Genomic DNA, 22,251 nt, shown 5'->3' with positions numbered 1-22,251 from the left:
ATTAAACATAGGAGACTCAGTGTGGGCACATAATTACAGCGACGGCCCAAGCTGGAAGAGGGGATAGTCATAGACAAAGCGGGCCCCAAATCTTATCTAGTGGAAATAGACGATGGCAGAGTTTGGGCGCCACATAGATCAATTAAGAAACAGATTGAGCGATAAGGCAGAATTAGGCGAGACCAGCCCTGACTATGATTTAATTAACCCCACAGCTGACTGGTGCCGAGAACAAACAGAAAGCGTAGAACCAAACAGAGACTTATCTGAGTCAGGCGAGGTCCAGCGACACCCTCCGGTCCCTCTAGAGGACAGCAGGTCCGAGCCGGCGAATAATCCAGGGCGGATGGCGGGAGGAGGAGCTCAGAGGAACGAAAAGTCCCTCCGGCAAGCTCGACTCAACTCCAGAAAGTGAAGTGCGCAGGTCCGGGAGAGTCAGGAGACGCCCCACGTACCTGCGGGACTACGTAGAGAAGTAATATGTAAATATTGGCAAAGTGCCTTCTGGGAGGGAAGGAGTGTAATGTATTACTGTAAGTTTTGGCGGGAGTTTTAGGCGGGAAGTATCTCGCTTCTGATTGGATGCAGCCTCTGGCTGAAGTGTATATAAGGAGAGGTTTTTCTCCAGAGTTTTGCTGGGTCACACTATATTAAAGAGCTGTTGTCACTAACCTGGTCTCCTGCCTCGTCAATACCCAAACTTAACAATGACAGTTTTTATCTCCAGCTCAATTATCTAGAATCTCTCACTGCTGACCAGCAGTGGTAAGTATATATACACAGAGGGTGTACATTTTCAGGAAGCATTGAACCCTTAATGCAGAACATTCATTTCCAAAGAAACAATTGATTTATCCATGGGTGGAAACCAGAAAGCTAGCTAGAATTAAAAGAATGAGTGAAGAATGTCAAAAATTCAGAGTAGATATGTCTCTTTCCAGTTGAGGCCTATCACTCAAACTCAGAAGGGAAAATTTCACAAAAGTCTGATTGAAGCTAATTTCCTGAATCAAGCCTGTCTAAGTCGTTCTTAAAAAGTGATACTCAGGACAGGAACCTAGTAGTTAATACAGGATTTGATCAAAGCGGAATAAAAAGGGACAAGAATTTGTCATTATTTGGAAAGGATGCTTCTGTTGTTAAAACCTAAAATGATGATGCCTATTTTTTCCTGACCACATCAGACTACTGATTATATTCTGTTTGTATACTCAGCTGTTTCAAGACTCTTTCACTAATACTGTTATCAAGCTGGGAATAGTTGCATGTTTAAGTACATTCTATTACTTTCATCACATTTCATTGAGGTCATTTTGAATTTCATTGATGCCCTCTTGGGCATTATTTTCTTTTCCATCCACCGTTTAGGTCATTTCCACATTTCTTCAGGTTCCAACTGTCTCTTCATTGAAATCATACATATATACTAGTCAATGTTTCTTTACTTTTCTCTATCCTGAATTTCATTTTGTTAGTTAGGACCTCGGGAGGAGTCAAAAGAAATACAAGATAGCATGGCTTCAAACAGGATGCCCTGACAGCCATCTTATCCATGTTGACCTTGCCACAGGAACTGCCACTTTGACTCCACCCATTTTCTCTTTGAGCCTGCCTACTTTCCCTCACATTCTGAGTGAACAGACTCAATTGAAGCATTTGAATTCAAAGCAGTCGTCCCCTCTCGTTCAATAAAGAGAACAATACAGCAAGAATTATATAAGCATTAGAATGTGTTTATTTGCATGACACTGTGGCTGATAAGAGTAACAAGAAGAAGGATATATCCAAGTCATCTCTTCCGAGGGAGGATTTTGAAAGCGGATAGATAAGAGCTGGGCTTCCATCCAATAGGGTGGAGGGTGGTAATGAATGGCATAAAAGAGGCATCCACAAAGTATCCTGGTTTATCATCATCCATTCCAATGGCATCTCCACAAGCAGTGGGTACAGACATCTCTACAGCTCACGCTTGCAGATGTAAGCATTGAGGTTCTGGCATGGGGAATCATTCCATTCTTTGAAACCTAAAAAACAAAAGACAAGATGTCTCATATTTCTGCCCTAAGGTAAACGTAAAGGTTCCCCTCGCACATATGTGCTAGTCATTCCCGACTCTAGGGGGCGGTGCTCATCTCTGTTTCAAAGCTGAAGAGCCAGCGCTGTCCGAAGACATCTCCGTGGTCATGTGGCCAGCATGACTGAATGCCAAAGGCACATGGAACGCTGTTACCTTCCCACCAAAGGTGGTCCCTATTTTTCTACTTGCGTTTTGTTTTTTTTATTAAAAAAGTTTTATTTTAACATTCATATCCAATAACACATTTAATGTACCATCATATACAATTAATCGGACCTGCCCGGTCACCACCCCCTTCCTTTAACTCTCTTCCCTTCTCTACCTTCTTCTACTTTCCACAACCATCCTCCCCCTCTCTTATCTACATCCTCTCCTCCTTCCTCCCTACTCCTTTCTTCTCCCTCTTCTATCCCTCTTCCTTCCTTTCCTCTTCCTCCTCTTCTCTTTCCTACCTCCTTCTCTCTTCTACTTCCTTCTTTCCCATCATTCTGAAGTGGTAGCCAGGCAGCTCCAATCTTACATTAATTATACGTCTTCGATCATCTTTGTACATTGACCATCCCCCTCCCCCTCCCTTCCCCTTCCTCCCCCCACCCCCCGGGACTTCCCAGAACCGAATACAGGGTATAAAACTAACAACAAAAATTAAAATATAACACAAATCATAATCCATAGTCACTCCTTAAAACCTCAACTCCCCTTCCAGAAACAAAGAAAATACATTTCTTCCAATCCATTATATATCAGACCATTCCACTCCTAGAGTTCTCAGAAATTTCCGATTGAGTTAGTGTTTGTTCTTGAATAAAGTACATAGTTTTTAATATCCAACCTTCATCAATCAATATCAAAACAACGTTCCATCTTCCAATATTCACCAAGGGTTCTTCTAAAATGTCTTTCTTCCTTAAGCAGTCTCTCAAAAATAGTTCATATTTCCAACTTAATTTCTTAAATTTTTCTATCCAACCTTCAAGGGTAAACAATAGTCCATCTTTTCACATCTTTGATATCATTTACATACATCAAATAATATTACAAATATTATTGTTAATCCTATATTATCTCCACAATATATCAATTATAATAATTAAAATCTTCACTTTACCTTGCTTATATCAAATAACATTATTAATGTTGTTATATGGCTAATTAGAATTTAATTGTTATAATAGATATATTTTGGATAAGTTATAGGTGTAATTTTAATAATGTTATTTGATATAAGCAAGGTAAAGTGAAGATTTTAATTATTACAATTGATATATTGGATATTTGTAATATTATTTGATGTATCTACTTGCATTTTTTATGTATTTTTGAACTGCCAGGTTGGCAGAAGCTGTGACATGTAACGGGCGCTCAACCCATTATGCGGCACTAGGGATTCGAACCACTGAACTGTCGACCTTTTGATCGACAACCTCAGTGTCTTAGCCACTGAGCTACCACGTCATTTCTGCCCTAGACATTCATTTTTGAAGGTATATGGATGAGATGTCCTTGAAATGGGTAACCATTTGGAACATTTAGAAATACTGTACTTCCTTGAATATTCACTAGGTTGCCTAAAACATCTTCTGCAAAATACTTTGTCCAATCCATGGGTCTAGGTCAATTCACTGTGGCCAACTCTCTGCGGGATAAGAATTGTCTCGAAGAAATGGTGGAATTGAATCATTAAAGAAAGCATGCAAAAGGAGGGACAAAATGAGATGGGAATGACAAAAATTAAAATAATGTTTTAATTATTTTAAATAATTAAATTGAGTTGCTCAGTTTAATTTGTCCCATGAAAGTTGACTATGGTGAGTTGGCCATTGCGATTTGGCTCAGGAAAGTTGGCAATGGCGAGTTGGCTGCAGTGAGTAGGTTGTGGTGAATTGTCCCATTCCACCAACTCAGGGTAATTGTTTTTGTCAATGAACTAGAAAATTCCCACCAACATGTATCACAAATACAGCTATGCAAATTTTTGAGAGAAGAAAGAAAAAGACCTTTTTTGGTTTTAACTTGGTAGCCACAATACTGAGCAAAAAAAAAAGTGTAAGATGAAACTATCTCATAAATCTGAGCAATGGTCCATTAACTTGTAAGACATCTCCAAGTGACACCTTATTTACAAAACTGCTAAGGCAAAACTAAGTTTTTGAATTTGGATGAGAACTATGATGAGCTTAACCATCAGGAAATTCAGTGAGCAGCTTAGATTGTCAAATGTCTCTTTATTTTTGAACCATGAGAATCATTGGCCTACCTGTAGAAAGTCGCAGCTCCACACAGTGCTCAGCGTTACCATAATTGTCTGGTTGACCTTTCATCCAGGCCTTGTAGTTGTAAATTGACTCATCAGCCCACCTCAACCTTCCAGTCTATTGAAACAAAGACAGAGTGAATGAGAGGGACAAGGAAGTAAACAGATTCTTTGATTCCACTGATTATGATCAGGAAAGCTACAAAGATTGGTTACAAATAATGGTTGATTATAAGCAACACCTATGCAGTGACTATGGTGAATAGATTAGTGGTCTCTACAACTGCTGTAGTAGTTAACTTTGTAATATCCAAAGCACCTTGCAAAAGATCATTTGATTTAAGAAATGACCACTTTTTTAAAAAAAAAACTCATTTATTTTCCTCTTATTGCCAGACTTTCTCAATGACGCTTAGTCACTACCATTGCCAACACGAAAGCATCAATGTTATCATAGTTATTGTCTACTGAGGTAAACTATTTCTATGCCTCTGTTATTTTCTCCTCTTGCATGCCAGTTATAAAGGTAAAGGTAAAGGTTCCCCTCACACATACGTGCTAGTCGTTGCCGACTCTAGGGGGTGGTGCTCATCTCCATTTCAAAGCCGAAGACCCAGCGCTGTCCAAAGACGTCTCCGTGGTCATGAGGCCGGCATGATTCAACACCAAAGGTGCACGAAACACTGTTACCTTCCCACCAAAGGTGATCCCTATTTTTTCTACTTGCATTTTTACGTGCTTTCGAAACTGCTAGGTTGGCAGAAGCTGGGACAAGTAACGGGAGCTCACCCCGTTACATGGCAGCACTAGGGATTCGAACCGCTGAGCTGCCGACCTTTCGATCGACAAGCTCAATGTCCTAGCCCCTGAGCCACTACAATTTATTTTGATAAATTATTGGGATTTAATCGAGGAAATGATTGAGAAAAGTCAGAATGGTACAGTCACCCAATATTCAAAATGGGGCAAGAGAGGCTCACCTGGCGGACATCATGAAGACCAATCCAGACGTTGCCTAACTCCTGTTGGTAAGTGGAGATATGCTCAGCCACTAGAAGAGTCTCAGCTTTGGTGAGGATAGAGGCGAGATGAGCTCCACAGCCATAGCTCTGGCACTCAATCTTAGAGTTTAGAGGAAGAGAAAAGCAGATAATCCACTTGATAAGCTTTCATACGCAACGTTGGGATATAGCAGAAGCCTATCAGTTTATGTTTGTGCTGTTTTAATATCTACAGTATAGTAAAAAGTCTACACTGAAGAATGTGTGTTAGTGGATTGTACAATACTGTTATTGTATTATGTTTGTCAGAGGAATTGTTATCCCTGAAGCAGGAGTGAAATCCAGCAGGTTCTGACAGGTTCTGGAGAACCGGTAGCGGAAATTTTGAGCAGTTCGGAGAACTGACAGCAGAAATTTTGAGTAGTTCGGAGAACCAGCAAATACTACCTCTGGCTGGCCCCAGAGTTGGGCGGGAATGGAGATTTTGCAATATCCTTCCCCTGCCATGCCCACCAAGCCACGCCCACAAAACCGGTAATAAAAAAATTTGGATTTCACCACTGCCCTGATGCCATAAAGTCCAACTTGTCAATGCAAGAATCAAAATGAATACAACCCTGAAAGAGGGCTGTCAATCAGAATCACTCAATTAAACAGAATCCACCATCTTTTTAGGTCTGAGCCATGGGCACTCATGTCTAACTGCTTTGTTAGGAAGTTTGTCCTAACATTGAATTGGAATGCGCCTTCAAATCCAGTTAACACTCTGAAGTGAGAGTAAACACCTCTTAGTGTCTTCTGTGTGGTTCAGTTATTTGAAGAATTCTGCCCTCCAGTCTTCTTGTCTAAAGGTTAAATATGATATTTCCTTCAATCTTTCCCCATAAGGTTAAGTTTTTAGTTGATGATCCTCATTACATTTCCCTTTTCAGATTACCATATTTTTCGGACTATAAGACACACCAGAGTATAAAACACAGCTTAGTTTTTTGGAAGGAAAATGGGGGGAAATTCCTGAGGGGAAAACTTTGCAAGCTCGCTAATAAATTACATTCTTTTATTTTCATTGCATTTCGTTTCAAAACAGGTACATTCGCAGACAGATTTTTTAAAAAAATTAATTAATTAATTTGGCAGCTAAATTGTCCAATTGTCCAACTCAAATGTTGATCATGTATATAAAAAGAGACAGAGCTTATAGGTCATTCTTGCAGCCACCATCTTAACATTTTTTGAATTCTTGTCATGGACACTTCTGTTGCCAGATGAAAGGAAGAGTGGCCAAGCATTCTTGTTTGAACATGGAGTGTTGGAGAGAAAATAGCCAAGTTATGTTTTCTCAATTTCCCCCTCTGTTCATCCCAGGGGTGAAATGCTCCCAGTTCAGACCGGATCGGCTCATCTGGTAGCGATGGTGGTGGTTGGTTCAGAGAACCGGTAGCAAAAATTCCTCCCCCCCCCCCCCATGCCCACCCACTGCCCGATCACCCGCTTCCCCGCTTGCCGCTTCTTTTAAAAAATGCTTTTAAAAGGTAAAAAAAAGGCTCTGATGATTCCCGCTGAGCTGTCTGATCGTCAGAGCCTCTTTTTTTTACTTTTAAAAGCATTTTTTACAACCTATTTGGCTGAATAGGTTATAAAAATGCTTTTAAAAGGTTAAAAAAAAGGCTCTGACAATCACAGCTGAGCCGCGCGATCATCAGAGCCATTTTTCTGATCACACTCACCCTTGCGCGCTGTTCGACTTACCCCATGCCTCCTTTCGGCATGCACTGTGCATGCACCTTGCATTTGGTGCGTAGTTTGCACTCTGCATGCGCACATGCAGCGCACATGCGCAGCCAGAGAATCAGTAGTAAACCAGTTCAGATTTCACCACTGGTTCATCCCCTTTCCATAGCATCATGTCCTTAACATCTCCAACCATTTGGAAAACCTGAAGGAGGGAACTGTAAAATTCTTCCATTAACCCAATTAAAAACCTGTGGAAGTCACAATGAAGTCTTAGAGACAAACAGGTGGCTCATGGCTCACAGCTCATTCACCAATGATGTATATCAGGGATCTCCAACCTTGGCAACTTTAAGACTTGTGAACTTCAACTCCCAACTCTTACCTTTTAAAAGCAAAGCTGGCTGAGGAATTCTGGGAGTTGAAGTCCACTAGTCTTAAAGTTGCCAAGGTTGGAGACCTCTGATGTACATGATCAACATTGGAGTTCTTTGCTCTGCACTAGTGACTGAATAAGAGGAAAACACAGCTAAATCTAAATGTATGTATTATATATCATATCAATCGGCATTGATGAGACATCTTTCTTACCTCAGCTTCTTGCCAGGTCAATTTATGATCAAAATAAGCATAACAGTTACCCTGATTTTGCAGCCATTCCTTGGCACAGGTGTCAGCTTCAGCTGCAGAGAGACACAAGGATAGACAAAATAGGCATTGAATTAGTTATTTTTTTTATTGCCCTCTCTTAAAGAAAGGAAATTCTATTTGATCATACAGATAGTGTGGAAATGTCTACAGATCACCATCCAATTTATTTGCCCTGAATACAAAATTGAATTGCCTTCAGAGCAGTGGTCAAATCCAATTTTTTTTTAATCTTCTATGGCTTGGTGTGCATGTCTGGCTTGGTGGGCATGGCGGGGGAAGGATACTACAAAATCCCCATTCCCTCCCCACTCTGGGGTCAGCCAGAAGTGGTATTTGCCTATTTTCCTAACTACTCAAAATTTCTGCTGCCAGTTCTCCGAACTGCTCAGAATTTCCTTGCCAGTCCTGCAGAACCTGTCAGAATGTGCTGGATTTCACCCCTGCTTCAGAGACTTACCTTCCAAGAAAGGATTGGCAATCAGGAGTCCAAGGAAACCAAGGCTGAAGTAAGTGAAGAGACCCATATTTTGGTTAACCTGCAAGGAGGAAACACCAGTAAGTTCATGAACAACATTCATCTAATATCATGTTGCAAAAAGGAAAACTACAGGAGAGGTGAACTCTGTGCTCCATTTGGTTGGAACAGATAGGAAAAACTTAACTTGTTTTCTACTCTTACCAATTTGCAAACTAGGGCTTGCTGCAAATGTAAGTGGACATATTATATCGTGGGAAAGCAATCATAAAATTCCCACGCCAAAAATGTGACTTTCCTGGTCATTGGTCATAATAAAGAATTTTAAAGGATTTCATTACTATTGTTCTGACCTAGGCTTCCCAAGAGCATGAAGCAGACTCCTTGTCCCGACAAAAACCCCTTTTTATTAAGTTACTGTGAATTATTCTCATTCACATCCAGCAAAGTCTTTCAAGGGAGAATTTACAGTCACAGACCTTCTCTTGCTTGGAGAGCTGCCGGGCCAATATCTTCAAAACTTGACAAGGAGTCACGAACCAATTAAGTGAACTAATTGTCTCCTGCAAACTCCACTCCCCATTCACTCCTCTTTTATTCCCTCTGGGAGGGGCCATTCATCATCCACCTGTGGCCTTACTCCCAAGTCAACCCTTGTTCTTTAGCTATTCCCTTCGTCTGGCAGCTCTGCACATCCACACACTGGGAACAGGCTCCAGCTATTAATCTGCCTCAGTGATGTCTGACTCTGAAGGCAGCTGATAAACTGGCATACAACCCTGGCCCCCTCTCTGCCTCCAAAGCAGAGCCCTCATCAGAGCCTTCCCCAGACTCTAGGACTGGCCCATGTTCCTCCCCAACCTCCTCACTGTCTGAATCTCTGCTGGCCTCTGGCAGGCCACAACAATCCATGTGTTTCACACATGATCCGTGTGTTTCACACATTACGATGTTAGAGGTATACTGAAACTGGGTGAATAGGGAAGGCCATAGTTTCATATTTGTTATCCAAATCACCAGTTATCATGGTCAGATTTCAAACCTGCAAAAAAGGTCAACAAATGCACTGCAACAAATTTATGAATTTCTGCATCTATTGGAATTCTTATTAATTCTAATCCACCTTGATCTTAAATGCTAAACAAGATTAGAATAAGTTAGGACGTGTATGAGGGACCATTAGGGGGGATCCAGTGCTGTAAGCTAGTTTGGAAATCAGGATAAAAGAAAAATCCCCCTGCCCAAAATCAATAGTAACTTCTTCCAAGCTGTTAAAGGTAAAGTTAAAGGTTCCCTTCACACATATGTGCTAGTCGTTCCCGACTCTAGGGGGCAGTGCTCATCTCCATTTCAAAGCCAAAGCGCCAGCACTGTCCAAAGATGTCTCCGTGGTCATGTGGCCAGTATGACTAAATGCCAAAAGCTTATGGAACGCTGTTACCTTCCCACCAAAGGTGGTCCCTATTTTTCCACTTGCATTTTTTTATGTGCTTTCGAACTGCTAGGTTGGCAGAAGCTGGGACAAGTAACGGGAGTTCACTCCGTTACACAACACTAGGGATTCAAACCACTGAACTGCCGACTTTTTGATCGACAAGCTCAGCATCTTAGCCACTGAGCCATCGCATCCCTTACTTACTTACTTACAACTTTACTTACACCTTACTTCAGTGGTGGCAAACATTTTACTCACCAAGTAAAAAAAGCGAGCGCGTGCCATCCGCACAAATGTGCAGCTCCTACCCATGTGCTGTGCATGCAACTACACCAACTGTGCATGCACACAGCTTTCTCACGTGCCCCACTGAGTGCTGCGTGCACAACCACAACATCTGCATATGCGCAGTTTTTGTATGCGCGTCCCACTGTGCTGCACACGCAATTGCACCATCTGCACATGCGCACAGGTTTTGTGCGGCTCCCCATGTGCTGCACACGCAATCACATCTGTGCATGCACGTGGTTTTTGCGCACACACAATGCATGCGCATGAACACCATCTGTTCATGTGTGCACTGTGCGCCAATACTCTTGTGCGCATGCACAGGAGAGCTCCAAAGACCAGCTGGGTCCCCTGAATTGTGCACATTTGCACCACAGGCCTGAACACTAGCTGGGGCGTGCGTGCATGCACAGCTGCAGGTGAGTTGGGCAACAGCTTGCATAGCCGGAAAATTAGTTCTGCGTGCCACTTCTGGCACGCATGTCATAGGTTCGCCATCTCTGCCTTACTTACACTGCATCCAAGCTGTTATAAAGATACAATTATTTAATCATGTAGGAAGCCCCCCCTCCCCTGCCAAAGAATGAAATATTTTGGGAAATATTAAAAAGGCAATATATATTTCCCCTAAAGAAGAACAAAAAAAACCCTAAGGAAGGCAGAAACCAGCCCCAGTTTTCCTTCCCCAAGCAGAAACTGAGGAGGCCAACTAGAAATGTAGATTTGGTAATCCATTCAGAAAGACTGGGTCAGTCAGGAAACTCCAGATAAGCAATTAGGAAGCCAAAAGGGTTGAGAGGATTAGCTCAGACAAGTACCTAGGATTTACATTTCCCCTTTTGCCTATAGAGCCAGCCATGACCCAATAGGAATCTGAGAACAGCCAACAGAATATCAAAGGGCATGTTTGTCCACAGGAACAGGAAACTCAACTACAAAGCCAAAAAAAGGTATAAAAACCTACCCATTCTAAACTCAACTTTTGTCTCTGAATGGACATGTAATTGGTGGTTCTGCTTCATCAATAAAGAGAACCTTTTTTTCCCATCAGCCTCCATCCTCCATTTTATTTCCAGTGCCTTTCTCCCGGATTGGAGCTGAACCAGGTGGATTTTCCTTCCAACAATCATGAATTAATTTAGTAGAAACTTCCCTTTCTCACCCAGATTTTCCGCTCTGCTCTTAGTAGTGATCTCTAAGGGATCTTCAGCACCCTCAAAATCCTGCACCAGCCCTCTTAACAAAAGCCGTATAGATCAGGGGTCTCCAACCTTGGCAACTTTAAGACTTGTGGACTTCAACTCCTAGAATTCCTTAGCCAGCAAAGCTGGGAGTGGAAGTCCACAAGTTTTAAAGTTGCCAAGGTTGGAGACCCCTGGTATAGATCAACTCTTCAGCCATTCACCTCGTGGTGGTCTTTCCCTGGATGGATAGAAGTGGTGAATAGCTCAGCTGGATCCCTCTCGGTTGCTCCTTTGCTTTCTGAGAGGCTGTTATATAAACCCCAGCTAGACATGGTGCAACCCCAAGCGTGACCTCTGTTTTCTGGTTTTCTTTCCTCAATTTTGCATATTCAAAGTTAATAGAATAGAATAGAATAGAATTTTATTGGCCAAGTGTGATTGGACACACAAGGAATTTGTCTTGGTGCATATGCTCTCAGTATACATAAAAGAAAAGATACGTTCATCAAGGTACAACATTTACAACACAATTGATGATCAATATATCAATATAAATCATAAGGATTGCCAGCAACAAGTTATAGTCATACAGTCATAAGTGGAAAGAGATTGGTGATGGGAGCTATGAAACGATTAATAGTAGTGCAGATTCAGTAAATAGTCTGACAGTGTTGAGGGAATTATTTGTTTAGCAGAGTGATGGCCTTCGGGAAAAAACTGTTCTTGTGTCTAGTTGTTCTGGTGTGCAGTGCTCTATAGCGTCGTTTTGAGGGTAGGAGTTGAAACAGTTTATGTCCAGGATGCGAGGGATCTGCAAATATTTTCACGGCCCTCTTCTTGATTCGTGCAGTATACAGGTCCTCAATGGAAGGTCCTCAAAGGAAGATGAAAAGGTTAGAAAACAATCTGTTGTATTGCTTTGGGGCAAAAAGGGCAGTTTGGCTTCAATGGGGAAAGAATTATTGCAGAAAACATAACTTTTAGAAATGTCCCAGTTAGATGGAATTAACAGTAATCGTAAGAAAACTTACACAAATGTGTTTCCCTTATTCGCTTACTATAAATTCCAGATAGCTATTTGATTGCTAATTCTTTTTCTTTTTTTAAATGCCCTTTTTAAAGTGCATTTTAATAGAGAAAGTTAGCACATTGGGCAGTACAGTTTTCTTGCTACGTTGTTTTTTTAAGTCATTTTATTTTAACTTTATGGTAATGGCTTTCTTTAATTGTGTGTGATTTCTCTTGTATTGATCAATCCTTGTTAGGTGATATTTCTGACATGATTTATATGAAGTTTGATTATTCACTAATGTGTGTGGGGGGGAGTGTTATTGTTACTACGTATCAAAGCCAATTAGTCACAAGGCAACTAATTAAAAATGAATAAAAAATCCACTTTTACCATTAACTTAATTCATTTTAGCTTTATTCTCTACCGTTGCCGATTTTAGTTAGAGTCTGTGTATTTATTGTTCACTATTCTCAGAAACCTGTTTCTAAATTTCTGATAAAATTTAGAAATCAATCAATAATAATCATTGAAAATATTATAGTAAAATGGCATTTCTAACTATGTCATTTAACCGAAAAGTAGATGTTAAACCCAAGTTAAAGCCCTGTTATCCTAAATGAAAATCTAAACTTATTTAAAATATTGGAAAATAAAATAACCCAAATTATGTTGATAAATGCATTTGCAGTTATATTAACTTTTATAAGTACACTTTGACTTATGACAAATCTCTTAGCAACTATTCAAAGTTACTGTTGGAAATAAAATCCAGTCTGGTTCCAAGACAGGAGTAAGATGCAGGAGAAATGAATTTGGAGGCAAGCTGCAATTGGAAAGGAGGTCTTCGTTTATTTAGGAATTAGAAGAGAAGTGACACAGCAATCAATTCTGGGATAGCTAACAAAACAGTCTGGTGAGTGGATGTGTTTTTATGTGGTTCTAGGTTTTTGTGATTTAGCTGCCCAGGTTCATTGTGAAATGTACTTTAATCTGTGTTTGAGTGTGCCCTTTTAATATTCTAATTGTTGTTGCCTGACTCCTATTGTGTCTGAGATATCATGCCCTGGCGTTGGGAAATGTAGATCCTAGGCTTTTTAATCTGATCAATTCCACCCTTCTGTGGGAGCTATAGCTGAAGGTGTTTTGTTTATGAATGGACCAGTTTGTGAAACTAAATATCCATTCACAGGGACCGGCCACTTGAGTGGTTTTACTTCATGGAAGCCTTTTCTCTTCTAGGGGCCCAGTGGGCATTGCTAATAGGGGGCTTTCTTATGTTAGAAAAGGGGATTCTCCCTACATTAGGATGGACAGTAACAGTGACATATTTGGAAGGGACCTTGGAGATCATCTAGTCCAACCCCCTGCATATGCAGAAGACCTGTACTAGAGATTAGAACTGCCAGACTGCCGACTTTTCTGATCGACAAGCTCAGTGTCTTAGCCCCTGAGCTACCTAGTCAGACCAGGACCTCCCCACGACGAATGACAATCCAGATTCAAAATTCTTATAGCAGGCAGATGCCCCCCACCCCCGGCGTGGTCACAGGATCAAATTTTGTAGTTCAGCAAAAAGGCTTGGATTTACATCCATTTCAGAGATCGGTTTCAGCAGGTTCTAACAGGTTCTGGAGAACCGGTAGCGGAAATTTTGAGTAGTTCAGAAAACCGGCAAATACCACCTCTGGCTGGCCCTAGAGTAGGGTGAGAATGGAGATTTTGCAATATCCTTCCCCTGCCACACCCACAGAACTAGTAGTAAAAACTTTTGAAACCCACCAATGATCCATTTGCAATGTCCCACAGCCCTGTAATCATTGTTTATAACATTTATTTATTTTTGGCAAGAAACTGCAATTTACTTCTGTTTTCCAACAAAAACCAACCAAATCCCCTTAACCACGGGATTTACTTACTGACGATTGTGATTCATTTAATTGTTGTGGTGATTCACTTAACAATCACTGCAAAAAGGTCATAATATCAGGTGAAGTCACATGGTGACCACTTAAGGACTACATTACTTATGATTGTAATCAGAGGTGAGCTTCTCATACTGTAACAACCGGTTCGCCTAGCAAAAATGTGAGCGCTTGTGCGCGCACCCGCACTTGCTCATATGCACAGCACCCAAGCATGTGTGCGGCATCACAAACCATGGCAATTTGCGCATATGCGCCATCTGCGCATAAATGTGTCATCAAACAACATGGCAATTTGCTCACTCGCGCCGTTGACACATGCGTGCGACATCACAAAACATAGTGATATAGACGGGATTGCGCATGGGCAGGGGGAGGGGGGCGGGACAGCCTGCAGGTCACTATTACCAGTTCGCCTGAACCGGTATGAACCATCTCTGATTGTAATTCTGGGCTCAATTATAGTTATAGGTCAAGGACTATATGTGTAGCTTGAGGGGCCACCAGCTTCCAGAGACCACATCTGGAAAAGATCAAGGGGATCTTAAAGTGAACCACTTCAATCTAGGGGCCTCTGGTGGCTCAGACTGGTAAGACAGTCTGTTATTAACAGCAGCTGCTTGCAATTACTGCAGGTTCAAGCCCCACCAGGCCCAAGGTTGACTCAGCCTTCCATCCTTTATAAGGTAGGTCAACAGCATATTAAGAGGTTGTATAATGTATTAGTAGAAATAGATTCAGAGACTGATTTGGTTAAGGATTGTATGATTAAGTGGGCACAAAATTTTCAGCAACCAATAATGTTGGAAACTTGGGAAAGAATTTGGGTGAGGAATGTTAAATTTACACAAGCGCAAAATATGAGAGAAAATTTTTATAAGATGTTTTATAGATGGCATTTAGACCCCAAAAAATTGTCATGTATGTATCCTAATGTACAGGCTAAATGCTGGAGATGTGATTGTGAAGATGCTACTTATTATCATATATGGTGGACTTGCAAAAAAGTTAAAGCATTTTGGATTAAAGTATGGTGGATCATGCAGAATATTTTGAAAAAGAAGATTAAGTTTACCCCGCAGTTCTTTTTACTAGGAATAATTATGGATTGTACAGCTATAGAGACTAAATTGATTCTGAACTTAATAACAGCCGCAAGACTTTTGATTGCTCAATATTGGAAGAAAGAAGAATTACCTACAATTGAAGAATGGACTCTTAAAGTATCAAATCTGGCAGAAATGGCAAAAATCTCTGCTTACTTGAAAGACTATACACAAGAAAAATATATTTTAGAATGGAAAATGTGGATTGATTATATTCAAAATAAGTATCAGATAAAAAAATATCAAATAGCATATGAGTAAATTTAGGAAATAATTTGTATTAGATATATTTTTGAAGGAGAGGGGAATTGAGAGTGTGAATAAGCGTGGAGAGACTAGAGATTATAATTTAGGAATTATTTTAGATTATGATTGTTAGTTTTGATACCCTGCATTTTGTTCTGGGAAGTCGGGGTGGGGGGGGGGGGAAAGGGGGAGGGGAGTTGGGGGGTTGAGGTTAGTGATGGAGTGATGGTTAATGTACAGGGATTATTGAAGATGTATAAATATAATTAATGTAGGGTCGGGTCTGACCAGTTGCCATTTTAGAACGGTGGGGAGGGAAAAAAGAGAGAGTAGGAGGTAGGAAAGAGGAGAAGAGGAAGGAAGAGGGGTAGAAGAGGGAGAAGAGTGTAGGGTGGAGGGAGGAGAGGAGGTAGATAAGAGAAGGAGAGGAAGGTTTGGAAAGTAAAAGAAGGTAGAAGAGGGAAGAAGGTTAAAAAGGGTGGTGGTGACTGGGCAGGCCCGACTAATTGTATATAACTGTACATTGGATGAATTATTTGATAAGATTGTAAAAATAAAACTTTTTTATATATAAAAAAAAAAATGAGGACCCAGATTGTTGGGGGCAATAAAAGTTGACTTTGTATATAATATACAAGTGGATGAAGACTATTGCTTGACATAGTGTAAGCCGTCCTGAGTCTTCAGAGAAGGGCGGGATATAAATTCAAATAATAATAATAAATAATAATAATATTGTATAAAATATGACTTCAGTAACAGAGTTGTTAATGCCTGGAATGCACTACCTGGCTTCCCAAAATCCCCAAAACTTTAACCAAAGACTATCTACTGTTGACCTCACCCCATTCCTAAGAGGTCTGTAAGGGACGTGCATAAGAGCACCAGCGTGCCTACTGTTCCTGTCCTAATGTTCCCTTTGATTGTATCCAATTCGTATGATTAGTTCATGCTTATACTTATATATACTGTTGTATTTGACAAATAAATAAATAAATAAATAAATAAAATCTCCTCCCTTGCATCTTCAAGCAGCGGTGGTGGAAAATTGGAATACTTTTTTTTTCTTTTTTACTGAAATAAATTTTAATTGTGGAATGGAGAGTAAACCGACAAATCAAGTATAGCCCTGCGGGGATGGTTTGTACAAGCTTCATTAACAGTACTTTTAGATTTTTTTCTTCCTGTGACATAAATGCCTAAAACTCTAAAAGGAGCAGAGATTTTGCAAAACCAGAAGTCAAAAAAAATAATAATAGGGCAGTCCCAAACCCTAAGAAACCCGGAAGCGCGTGTGAGAGTTTTTCCTCCTTGAAATGAGATCTGACGCCACCGTTGCAAAGAATGGGAAGACACCGATTTGAATGTCATCTCCTCTGATGACATTTTGACAATGGTCTTTGCTGCTCCAGAGCAGCCTATTGATGTATTTTCCTTCCTGGATTGAGACAGACTGGTTGTGCTTAAGCGGAAGAGGTAGGTCAAATGTCAGCTGGTTGGTACATTAGTGCACCAAAGGATTGCAACACAAAAGTTGCAGTGTGGAGCATTGTTTCTTTTTCTTCAAAAATATTCAAACCTGTATCTATCTATTTATCTGTTTATCTCTAACCATCATCTCTCTCCGTCCATCACTGTCTGTCTGTCTGTTGGTCTGTCCATCATTTAGTCGGTCTGTCGATCTGTCAATCTGTTGATCTGTCCATCCATCCATCCATATCTATCTATCTATCTACCTATCCATCCATCCATCCATCCATCCATATCTATCTATATCTATCTATCTCCATCCATATCAATCTATATCTATCTACCTATCTATCTATCTATCTATCCATCCATCCATCCATATCTATCTATTATCTATCTATCTCCATCCATATATATCTATCTATCTATCTATCTATCTATCTATCTATCTATCTATCTATCTCTATCCATCTCTATCTATCTATCTATCTATCTATCTATCTATCTATATCTATCTATCTATCTATCTATCTATCTCCATCCATATCTATCTATCTATCTATCTATCTCCATCCATCTCTATCTATCTATCTACCTATCTCCATCCATCTATCTATCTCCATCCATATCTATCTATCTGTCTGCTGTCTGTCTGTCTGTCTATCTATCTACCTATCTCTATCTATCTATCTATCTATCTATCTATCTATCCATCTCTAGCCATCCAGTGATCAATCTGATGGGTCCTTGGTGCTCTCTGAACTTGCTTCTTCTCTTGCAGCTTTTTCATTACCCAAATGAGGTAACATCGTCAATGCTTGTCCATAACTAGCATTGATGATGTTACCTCGCTTGGGTAATGAAGCATCTGCAAGAAAACAGCCAAGCTCGGAGAACACGAAGGACACCTCATTTCAACCCTGAGCTACAGATCTTCTCCTTCATTGATTGATCAATCTATCATTTATTTATTAATGTACTGATCATTAAGGTAAAATAATGTATATATTTAAGGTGCATATTCACCTTATAGTTATCAGCCCCCAGTCAATTAAATACATCTCCCAAATCCAAATATAAAAGATAGGAAGGGAATGGAGATTTTGCAGTATCCTTCCCCTGAAGTGGGGAGGGAATGGGTATTTTGCAGTATTCTTCCCCTGGAATGGGGTGGGAATGGAGATTTTGCAATATTCTTCCCCTGGAGTGGGGAGGGAATGGAGATTTTGCAGTATCCTTCCCCTGGAATTTATTTATTTATTTATTTATTTATTTATTAAATTTTTATACCGCCCTTCTCCCGAAGGACTCAAGGCGGTGTACAGCCAGAGTAAAATACAAAATATATACAATTAAAAACGGATTTAAAATATAAAATTACTAAATGGCTCAGAATTAAAATGAATTTAAAATTTAAAATACTACTAAAACCCAATTTAAAATCAATCCATTTATGCCAGTCCCACTTGGATGAATAAATATGTTTTTAGCTCACGACGGAAGGTCCGAAGATCAGGCACTTGACGTAGACCAGGGGGGAGTTCATTCCAGAGCGTCGATGCTCCCACAGAGAAGGCCCTACTCCTGGGGGCCGCCAGCCGACATTGTTTGGCGGATGGCACCCTAAGGAGACCCTCTCTATGAGAGCGTACGGGTCGGTGGGAGGCATAGGGTAGCAGCAGGCGGTCTCGTAAGTACCCGGGTCCTAAGCCATGGAGCGCTTTAAAGGTGGTAACCAAAATCTTAAAGCGCACCCAAAGACCACAGGAAGCCAGTGCAGACTGCGGAGCAGTGGTGTTACGTGGGAGCCACGAGCGGCTCCCATTACTACTCGCGCAGCTGCATTCTGGACTAACTGCAGCCTCCGGGTGCACCTCAAGGGCAGCCCCATGTAGAGAGCATTGCAGTAATCCAGCCGAGACGTAACCAGAGCGTGAGTGACTGTACATAAGGCATCCCGGTCAAGGAAGGGACGCAACTGGCGGACCAAGCGGACTTGGTAAAAGGCCCTCCTGGAGACGGCCGCCAGATGTTCATCAAAGGACAGCCGTCCATCCAGGGGGACGCCCAAGTTGCAAACCACCTCCTTTGGGGCCACTAACTCGCCCCCAACAGTCAGCTGCGGATGCAGCTGACTGTACCGGGGTGCCGGCATCCACAGCCACTCCGTCTTGGTGGGATTGAGCTTGAGTCTGTTTCTCCCCATCCAGACCCGTACAGCTTGCAGGCACCGGGACAACACTTCGACCGCTTTGTTGGGGTGGTCCGGGGTGGAAAAGTACAGCTGGGTATCATCCGCGTACAGATGATAACTCACCCCAAAACCACTGATGACCTCACCCAGCGGCTTCATATAGATGTTGAACAGGGTAGGCGAGAGAATCGACCCCTGAGGTACCCCACAAGTGAGGCACCTCGAGGACGACATCTGCCCCCCTGTCAACACAGTCTGCGACCGGTCGGAGAGATAGGAGGAGAACCACCGATAAACGGTGCCTCCCACTCCCAATCCCTCCAACCGACACAGCAGGATACCATGGTCGATGGTATCAAAAGCCGCTGAGAGATCTAATAGGACCAGGGCAGAGGAACAACCCCTGTCCCTAGCCCTCCAGAGGTCATCCACCAACGCGACCAAAGCCGTCTCCGTGCTGTAACCGGGTCGGAAGCCGGACTGGAACGGGTCTAGATAGACAGTTTCATCCAGGTGCCGGGGAAGCTGCCATGCAACCACACTCTCTACAACCTTCGCTAAAAAGCGAAGGTTGGAGACTGGACGGTAATTTCCCAAAATAGCTGGGTCCAGGGAAGGCTTCTTCAGGAGAGGTCTCACCACCGCCTCTTTCAAGGCAGCAGGGAAAACCCCTTCAACCAAAGAAGCATTTATAATCCCCTGGAGCCAGCCTCGCATCACTTCCTGAGCAGCCAGTACTAACCAGGAAGGACACGGGTCCAGTAAACATGTAGTTGCATGCAACCTCCCCAGCAGCCTGTCCACGTCCTCGAGAGCCACAGAATCAAACTCATCCCAAATAACCTCCACAAGACGTGTCTCTGCCATCTCGGCTGAATCATCGCAATCATGGTCCAAGCCATCCCGAATGAGGTGGGAATTGAGATTTTGCAATATCCTTCCCCCAGGAGAGGGGTGGAATGGGGATTTTATGGTACCCTTCCCCTGCCATGCCCACCAAGCCATGCCCACCAAGCCACACCCACTAAGTCACATCCACAGAACCTGTAGTTTAAAAAAATCGAATTCCTCTACTGGGGAAGTTTCCAGCCAGGGGAAGAGCTTCATTGGGTGAACAGCTGAAAAGATGGTGCCCATAGGGAAGTTTTCTAACTTAGTTGAGACAAAACAGTGGGTTCATGAAGAATTTTTCCCAAAAGAACCAGTGATAACATTTTTATCTTTAAAGGCAGGCAATTGATGCTGTTTTTAAACATGTTCCCTTCTTTTTTAGAAAATGAAACTTGGAAGACAATCCTACCCTACCTCCATTAACAGATAATATTTGGAGATGGGTGGAAAAACCTTTATTTTCCTGATATCTTCCTGAACTATATTCTATAGGGATTCTATAGGGATAGAATCTGTAGGGTTTTATAGGGATTCTATAGGGATAGAATCAAGATCATGTGAAGTGTTAGTGCCACTTTATAATGCCTTGGTAAGGCCACACTTGGAATATTGCATTCAATTTTGGTCGCCACGATGTAAAAAAGATGTTGAGACTCTAGAAAGAGTGCAGAGAAGAGCAACAAAGATGATTAGGGGACTAGAGGCTAAAACATATGAAGAATGGTTGCAGGAACTGGGTATGTCAAGTTTAATAAAAAGAAGGACTAAGGGAGGCATGATAGCAGTCTTCCAATATCTCAGGGGCTGCCACAAAGAAGAGGGAGTCAAGCTATTCTCCAAACCACCTGAGGTAGGACAAGAAGCAATTGATGAAAACTAATCAAGGAGAGAAGCAGCTTAGAACTAGAACTAGAACTAGAAATTTCCTGACAATTAAGCAGTGGAACAACTTGCCTCCAGAAATTGTGAATAATCCAATACTGGAAGTTTTTAAGATGATGTTCTATTCTATTCTATTCTATTCTATTCTATAAATATTCTTCTCAACAGAGGAGAATATTTATAGCTCAGGGGTGACACCACGGGTGAAACCACCCTTGGTTGATTTTTACGCATACACCTCACCTCACCTCCTACAACCAGACAGTGGGATGGAGTGGGTGGGGCTTATTTTTATGGTAGGGCTTATATTAGGTGCACACATATTTTCAGGGAAACACGGTAGAAGAGATAGATAGATAGATAGATAGATAGATAGATAGATAGATAGATAGATAGATAGATAGATAGATAGATAGATAGATAGATAGATAGATAGATAGATAGATAGATAGATAGATAGATAGATAGATAGATAGATAGATAGATAGATAGATAGATAATAGATAGATAGATAGATAGATAGATAGATAGATAGATAGATAGATAGATAGATAGATAGATAGATAGATAGATAGATAGATAGATAGATAGATAGATAGATAGATAGATAGATAGATAATAAATAGATAGATAATAGATAGATAGATAGATAGATAGATAGATAGATAGATAGATAGATAGATAGATAGATAGATAGATAGATAGATAGACATAGAGAATAGATAGACAGATAGATAGATAGATAGATAGATAGATAGATAGATAGATAGATAGATAGATAGATAGATAGATAGACAGACAGACAGACAGATAGATACTGTAGATAGGAGAAAGAGAGATAGCTAAATAGACTATCAGAATGTTGGAACATTTAAATGTAAGCGCAGATGGGAATAAAAGAACTTATTTGCAGGAATAAATAAAAAAAGAAATGTTCAAAGTTACAACAGCACTGAAAAAAGTGACTTACGACCATTTTTCACAGTTACAAGCTGTGCAGCATCCCCATCATCATGTGATCGAAATTCAGAGGGTTGGCAACTGACTCATATTTATGATGGTTGCAGTGTCCCGGGGTCACGTGTAATCCCCGTTTGTGAACTTCTGACAAGCAAAGTTAATGGGGAAGCCAGATTTGCCTTTGGTACTAACTTAACAACTGAATTTTGGGAGTTGAAGCCCGCCAGGCTTAAAGCTGCCAAGGTTGGAGATCCCTGCTCTATGCTTAGCTATGCTAAGCCCCTACTCTGTATCCTAGTCAGCGATATTATGAGCAATTTTCATCTTGAATTGGACTTGCTGTTATTTAATGACTCATTATCCTTTTACCACTCACATAGGCTCAGGAGCACGTGCTGTCACAAGACTTCTTGCTGCTCTGACTAAAAAAACATAGCTAAAGGCTCAATTATGTATTCTGTTTTCTTCCTTT

The 22,251-nt window shown here is 41.2% G+C and overlaps 1 protein-coding gene across 1 annotated transcript; it reads right to left on the bottom strand.

Moving 5' to 3' along the window:
* Positions 1 to 1,738: 1,738 nt before the first annotated feature.
* On the bottom strand, positions 1,739 to 21,997 carry LOC131197731 (C-type lectin Cal-like). Its single transcript, XM_058182168.1, has 6 exons — positions 21,790 to 21,997; positions 8,172 to 8,250; positions 7,655 to 7,746; positions 5,312 to 5,452; positions 4,335 to 4,449; positions 1,739 to 2,024 (listed from the first exon to the last, which is right to left on the bottom strand). The coding sequence occupies exons 1-6, from the start codon at positions 21,793 to 21,795 to the stop codon at positions 1,957 to 1,959; spliced, it is 501 nt and encodes a 166-aa protein (XP_058038151.1). The 5' UTR covers positions 21,796 to 21,997; the 3' UTR covers positions 1,739 to 1,956.
* Between the last annotated feature and the right edge of the window lie 254 nt (positions 21,998 to 22,251).

This window comes from Ahaetulla prasina, chromosome 4, assembly GCF_028640845.1.
Source record: "Ahaetulla prasina isolate Xishuangbanna chromosome 4, ASM2864084v1, whole genome shotgun sequence".
NCBI classification, from domain to species: Eukaryota; Metazoa; Chordata; class Lepidosauria; order Squamata; family Colubridae; genus Ahaetulla; species Ahaetulla prasina.
This window is presented reverse-complemented; position numbering and strand designations above follow the sequence as displayed.